Genomic DNA, 6,150 nt, shown 5'->3' with positions numbered 1-6,150 from the left:
GGGAGCTGATCCCTGTTGCAAGAGTGACAGAACAGGAGCCCAGCTCCCAGTTCTGGGGCAGCCAGGTCACACATCCCCAGCTTGCCATAACCTTGGTGGCCCCGCCATGAGGCAATTGCGGGTTTTGGGGTGAGGAAGAGAAATTTTGGGAGGTTTGGGATGAGGAGGAGAAAGTTTGGGGTTACAGTGTGCTGGGAGTGGGTGCTGCCACCAAAACCCCTCTGCAGCTGGTCACCATGTCCCTGTGGGACGCCAGTGCTGGTGGAAGGGATGGGGGTGGAAGGTTTGGATGTGTTTCCCCTGGACACGGATCAAGGTGAGGCTGTTCCCTGGGGTCCTGCAGTTTTGGGGGTTCCCCCTGCCAGGTGCTGCCCCATCCCTCTGTGGGAACTCCAGACCAGCAGTGGAGTCAGCTCTGTCCTGGAGCGCTCTCCTGCTGCGACCGACACGCACGGGGGGCCTGCAAGGAGGAAAGAGGCTTTTCCAGAGCTGCTCCAAGTGGAGGCTTCCTCATCTGTCCAAAAGATGACGCATTTCAGAAGCAAAAAGCAAAACAAGACCTACTATTCCAGACCTCCCTGGTTTCTCCAGCCTGGGTCTGCTCTGGGTGCCCTCCTGGCTATCCAACGGCTCCATCGCAGCCATGGGGATCCCACAGGATCTGCCCTCTGCAATCCCAGCCCAAGCAAGGAGCTGCAGCCCAGGGAGGGAGGGACTGGGAATGAGAATCCCTCTGGCTCTTGGGGACCACAGTGCAACACGTGCAGGCAGCAGAGATGCCCCAAGTCCAAAATCCAAATGAGCCGGGAATGTGGCTGTTTCCTCTGACTGGAAGGGATTTTATCCCTCCATGGGGAGCAAACCCACTGTGCATGACATTCAGCATCCCTGGATGCCTGTGGCAGGGACAGGCAGTGCTTGTCCCTCAGCACAGCTCCTGCCAAAGGCGATGATGCTCACGTGCCTCAGCCCTGTTGTTTTGGATTCTCCGGCCTCTCGGAGCCTGCGCAGGGTGGGGAACACGCCAGTCCCTGCCCCCGGAGCCTGGGGAGGCGGGGGCTGCTTCAGGGATGGCCGTGGGCCAGGGTGATGAGGTGTGGGCTTGGGACACCTCCTTCTCCATCCCTGCTAGAGGACAACTCCCAGGGTCATCTCCCCATCCCCTCTGTCCCACATCTCTTTTCCCCTCTTCCCCCATCCCACCCTTTCTTGCTCACAGGGTGTTTAGAAAGAGCTGGAAGTTAATGCAGGAGAGCTCCTCTCTCCTGCACTGTCCCCTCCACTACTGTCCCCAGCCAGCTCCTGGCTCATCCCCAGCCCTTCCTGTCCTTGGAGAGGTGGAGATGAGCAGGAGAGCTCAAAATCTTCCTTTGGGTGAAAGGGAAACGCAGCCAAGAATTTATTATTGATACAACCAAAGTTTAAACAGTCAAGAGGAGTTTTTAGCTGGGACTTGGACTGTGGAAAACTGGCCCTCACAGCTGTCTGTGCTTGGCCTTGGAATGAAAAACAGTGGGAAAGTGACTTAATTGAGTCAAACCAAAGCTGGGGGAAGGTTGAAATGAGCTCAGGAGCTGCAAACCCCTCCAGCAAACACCAACAGCCTCTTTCTAGAGGCCTGGAAAACTCAGTGCACAGCCCAGGGTCAGACACTGGGACTGGCACCAGCAGCCACAGCCTGTGATGGATCCATGATGGATCTGTGACGGATCCACAGCCCCCATCAGGGCTGCTGAGGGGAATGAGAGCAGCCAAAGGTGTGGTGGGAGTTGATGGGTGCTTTTATTACACAAGGTGTGACATCTTCCCTCCACCCCTGTGGAACAGGGATAGATGAGGGTTTAACTCCATCCTTTTAACCACTCCTTGGCTGTTTCTCCTGCTGGTTTCCCCACCACCCCCATCTTCCCCATTTTTCCATCCGTGCCAGGCGTGTTTCTGTGCAGTCTCAGTACACTGTGCCAGCCCAGCGTGGGGAGCATCCCCGGGGCAGGGGCTGCTGGGGGCGTCAGTCCAGCTGGGACAGGGCAGGGAAGCCACTGGTGTCCCTTGGGAGCAAAGCCCGTGGCACTGGGGACGTGCATCCCTTGTAGGGGAGCAGCTTGGTCAATGGATTCACGGAGTGATGATGGATCCAGCCCCTGCCTCCCCAGGGTGATGCTGGATCCATGGGGATATGATGGATCCATCCCTTGCCATGTCCATGGGGAGGTGATGGGTCTGTCCCCTGCCTCCACAGGGTGATGATGGATCCATGGGAAGGTGATGGGTCCATTCTCTGCCTCCACAGGGAGATGATGGATCCACAGGGAGATGATGGGTCCATCCCCTGTGTCCATGGGGTGATGCAGGACAGCTGCCAGCTCCGTTAGCAGCTCCCTCCCGTGCACCAGAAGATCCCCACGGCCATGCCCAGCAAGCAGAGGGTCCCCAGGATCAGCCCCAGCACCAGCGGAGCGCGCGACCGCACGCTGAGTTTTCCTGCAAGAGCCGAGAAGGACGGAGGTGACGACCAGGGTCACCCCACCACGTCCCTGTCCCCATCCCAGCTCCCAACCCAGACCTGTCCTGGCGCTCTGAGCCTGCAGGATGCTGACACAGGTGGTGTTGAGGAAGTGCTGCAGGTGCTGTGTGGTTATGGGGTACTTCATCAGCTCCGTCTTGGCAAAGGTGGCCACCTGGTGCTGGCCGGGCCAGCGCCGCTGCCAGGTGGCGTTGGGGACGTGGAAGCTCAGGAAGGCCGTCCCGTTGAGGGTCACCTCGTAGAAGCTGTGGGATGTGCCGTTGGGGAAGAGGCGGCAGCCGAGGTGGCAGCAGAGCCTCTGGGTGTCTGCGGGGACAGAGGCACAGACAGGGTCACCAGGTCCCACCCAAACCGTGCCCTGAGCTCTCACGGCCTCAGCCCTGCAACAGCTGACCCACCCACGGCTCTGCTCCCCCTCAGTGGCTTTTCCAGTGGCTGGGATTATTTTCCCTCCCTTATCTCCCAACAGCACAGATCCAGTTTTACGGAGATGAGAGGGTTTCGGGGCACTCGCTGCTCTCCTGGATGGATGCACCCAGGGAGCAAGGGGACACCAGGACGTGGGGGTGTCACACCAGAGACCCCGCGGTGACACAGGGCTCCCCAAGGAGCAGGTACAGAAATGTGGAGCTGGGGAAGAACAGGTTTGGGGGTAAGGAAGAAAAGGAAGGTGAAGCACAGCCTGGGCAGGAGCAGCAGAGGAAACTGGGCTTGTGGAGAGGTGCAGGAGCATGAAACCGTCACCAGCAGCATCCCATTGCTCCTGGAAAGCTGTGGGATGCTGGCAGGGAGCAGACAGGGAGTAGGTAGAAAGCAAGCAGGTCACAGACAGGGTGCAGGTAGGATACAGGTGGGATGAAGACAAGAAGCAGGCAGTAAGAAGGCAGGATGCAGGCAGGGTGCAGGTGGGATACAGGTGGGATGCAGGCAGGGTGCTTACACCTCACTATCCCCCCCAGCTGCAGTCCCAGCCCTTTTCCTGAGGAGCAGAAGCAGGTTGAGCATCACCCCGTTCCCAGGGCAGGCTCTGGATGAGAAATTCCCGGCTCCACAGAAGGGCTCCCTTTGCCCACAGAGACGTTTTGCACATGGCCACGTCCCCACCCCTCTGCCCACCTGTCCCTGCAGAGCCATCCCCGTGCCCTGGCAGCGCAGGGGGGTCTCCCCCACCCCAGTGCCCCCCGGGCACCACTCACAGTCCATGGGTCTCTCCTTGTAGAAGAGCTTCACCAGGTTGCTGAAGTTGCTGAGGTAGGAGGTCACGTCCTTCTGCCGCTGGGCCCAGGCGTCGGGCGGCTCCAGCGGCAGCACCTGGGTGACATTGTGCCCCTCCAGCACGTGGCTGAGCCGCCCATCCAGGCTGGCGTTCCCCCAGAAGAGGGAATTGCCTTCGAAGACGCGGGTGTAGTGCACCATGGTGAAGGTGAGCGGGGCTGCGGGACACGTGGGGACATCACGCACCGCCCCGTCCCCCCCGCGAGCCCCGTGCCCACCCCCTGCCAGCCCCCGTGTCCCCCCACGCCAACCCCGAGCTCTCGGCCCCCGTTCCCCTGCCTTACCCGCCTGCTCCGCCCCGCAGCCCAGGGCCCCGCAGAGCAGCAGCAGCCGCAGCATCGCGGGGACGGGCACGGGGATGGGGACGGCACGGTGGCCCCGAGGCTGGCCCGGCCGGGAGTTCGGCGTGGGGACAGCGGTGGGCACGGAATGGTGGCCCCGGGCTGGCCCATGGGATGTTAAGCCGGCCGGGGAGGTGGGGCTGTGGGAGGAGGAGAGCGGGACTCCAGCCAGGTCTCTCCCATTTCCTCACCCGACCCACCCGCACCCCTTCCCTGCCGGACATGCCAGGCACTGCAGCGCCCCAGGATGCGGGCTGAGGCTCCAAATCACCTCGGGACAGAGGGAATTGGGCGAGCAGCCAGTGCCTGCCTCAGTTTCCCCATCCCTTGGCTGGGTAGGGTCCATCCTGCTCCCCTGGGAGACCAGTGGGGACACGGTGATGGGGACCATTCCCAGGGAATGGGGGAGGGATGGAGGGAGCAGCGTCACACCCACCAGGCCTGGAGTGGGCATCCAGCACCAGGACCCCCCTCCCTGGAAGGGGGTGACACTCGGGGGAGCTAAGCTCCCCTCACACAGAAGAATTCCTTCCCAATATCCCACCTAACCCTGCCCTCTGGCAGTGGGAAGCCATTCCCCCTTCTCCTCTCACTCCAGGCCCTTGGAAATAGTCTCTCTTCATCTTTCTTGCAGCTCCTTCAGCCACTGCAAGGCCACAATCAGGTCACCCCAAAGCTTCTCCTCTCCAGGCTGAACAATCCCAACTCTCCAGCCTTTCCTCCCAGCAGAGCTGCTCCAGCCCTCTGACCACCTTGGGGCCTCCTCTGGACTCTCTCCAGCAGCTCCATGTCCTCCCTGTGCTGTTCCCCAGGGCTGGAGCAGCTCTGCAGGGGGGTCTCCCCTGAGGGGCAGAGGGGCACAATCCCCCCCTCTCCTGCTGCCCACGCTGGGGGATCAGCCCAGGGCACGGGGGGTTCTGGGCTGGGCCATGTCCAGCCTCTCCCCCACCAGCCCCCCAGGCCCTTCTCCCAGGGCTGCTCCATCTGCTCATCCCCAGCCTGGAGTGATCCCGGGGCTGCCCCGACCCAGGTGCAGCACCAGCCCTTGGCCTTGTTAAACCTCAGCAGATTCCCAAGGGCCACTTCTGGAGCCTGTCCAGGTCCCTCTGGATGGCCCCGGCCCCCAGCTGTGCCCCTGCACCCTCATCTCGGGGTCACCTGCAAAGCTGCTGAGGGTGCCCCTGAGGATCCTCTGGCTCATTAATGCACAGATTAAATAACACTGGGCCCAGCACAGACCCTCAGGGCACCACTGCCCACTGGTGTCCACTGGGACCCTGAGCCATTGACCACGACCCTCTGGATGGGACCATCCAACCACTTCCTTGTCCATCTGACAGTCCATCCATTGAATCCTTCTCTCCCCAGTGCAGAGAGAAGGATGTTGTGGGGGACCATGTCCAAGGCTTCACAGTAATCCAGATAAATGACTTTATAATCCATATAAATGTCCTCTGTAGCCCCTCCCTTGTCCACTGATGGAGTCACTCCACCACAGAAGGCCACCGGGTTGGTCAGGCAGGACCTGCCCCTGGTGAAGCCGTGCTGGCTGTCCCGAATCCCTGTCCTCCCTGTGTCTCAGCAGAGCTTCCAGGAGGGTCGGTTCCATGACCTTCCCCGGCACAGAGGCTGACGGGGCGGTAGCTCCCAGGCTCCTCCTTTCCACCCGTTTTAAAGACGGGAACAACGTTTCCCTTTTCCCAGTGACCTGGGACTTCACCTGCCACGGCTTTTCCAGTAACCTGGAGCGTGGCTTGGCAGTTCCGTCCGCCAGTTCCCTCAGGACTCTGGGACGCATCTCACACAGGATGGGGTGGCGCGGGATGTCCCCACGGTCCGGCACGACATGGCGCACTATGTCGCGATACGGCGCGACGTGTCACCCTGCCTGCCGCTCCGGGCGACGGGGCGTGTCCCGGGGCGTGTCCCGGGGCGTGTCCCTGCTCCGTGCGTGTCCCGGGGCGTGTTCCTGGGCGTGTCCCCGTTCCCTGCGTGTCCCCCATCGGGGCG

The 6,150-nt window shown here is 61.5% G+C and overlaps 1 protein-coding gene across 2 annotated transcripts; it reads right to left on the bottom strand.

Moving 5' to 3' along the window:
* Positions 1-1,758: 1,758 nt before the first annotated feature.
* On the bottom strand, positions 1,759-6,053 carry PROCR (protein C receptor). Of its 2 annotated transcripts, none has more exons than XM_064666650.1 (4): positions 5,861-6,053; positions 3,721-3,957; positions 2,564-2,830; positions 1,759-2,481 (listed from the first exon to the last, which is right to left on the bottom strand). In XM_064666650.1, the coding sequence occupies exons 2-4, from the start codon at positions 3,938-3,940 to the stop codon at positions 2,369-2,371; spliced, it is 600 nt and encodes a 199-aa protein (XP_064522720.1). In that variant the 5' UTR covers positions 3,941-3,957; positions 5,861-6,053; the 3' UTR covers positions 1,759-2,368. The 2 variants fall into 2 exon arrangements, with proteins under 2 accessions (XP_064522720.1, XP_064522719.1); XM_064666649.1 differs by lacking the exon at positions 5,861-6,053 and adding an exon at positions 4,084-4,642.
* Between the last annotated feature and the right edge of the window lie 97 nt (positions 6,054-6,150).

Source organism: Pseudopipra pipra, chromosome 10 (assembly GCF_036250125.1).
Source record: "Pseudopipra pipra isolate bDixPip1 chromosome 10, bDixPip1.hap1, whole genome shotgun sequence".
NCBI lineage: Eukaryota > Metazoa > Chordata > Aves > Passeriformes > Pipridae > Pseudopipra > Pseudopipra pipra.
Note: the sequence above shows the minus strand (reverse complement) of the source record. Positions and strands in the feature narration are given on the sequence as shown.

Excerpts from the sequence above, each read along its gene's own strand:
- PROCR (XM_064666649.1), bottom strand. The coding sequence starts at position 4,138 with ATGCTGCGGCTGCTGCTGCTCTGCGGGGCCCTGGGCTGCGGGGCGGAG. Across the intron at positions 3,958-4,083 it reads CTGCGGGGCGGAGCAGGCGG|CCCCGCTCACCTTCACCATG; the intron begins GTAAGGCAGGGG and ends CGTGTCCCGCAG. Across the intron at positions 2,831-3,720 it reads CAAGGAGAGACCCATGGACT|ACACCCAGAGGCTCTGCTGC; the intron begins GTGAGTGGTGCC and ends CTGTCCCCGCAG.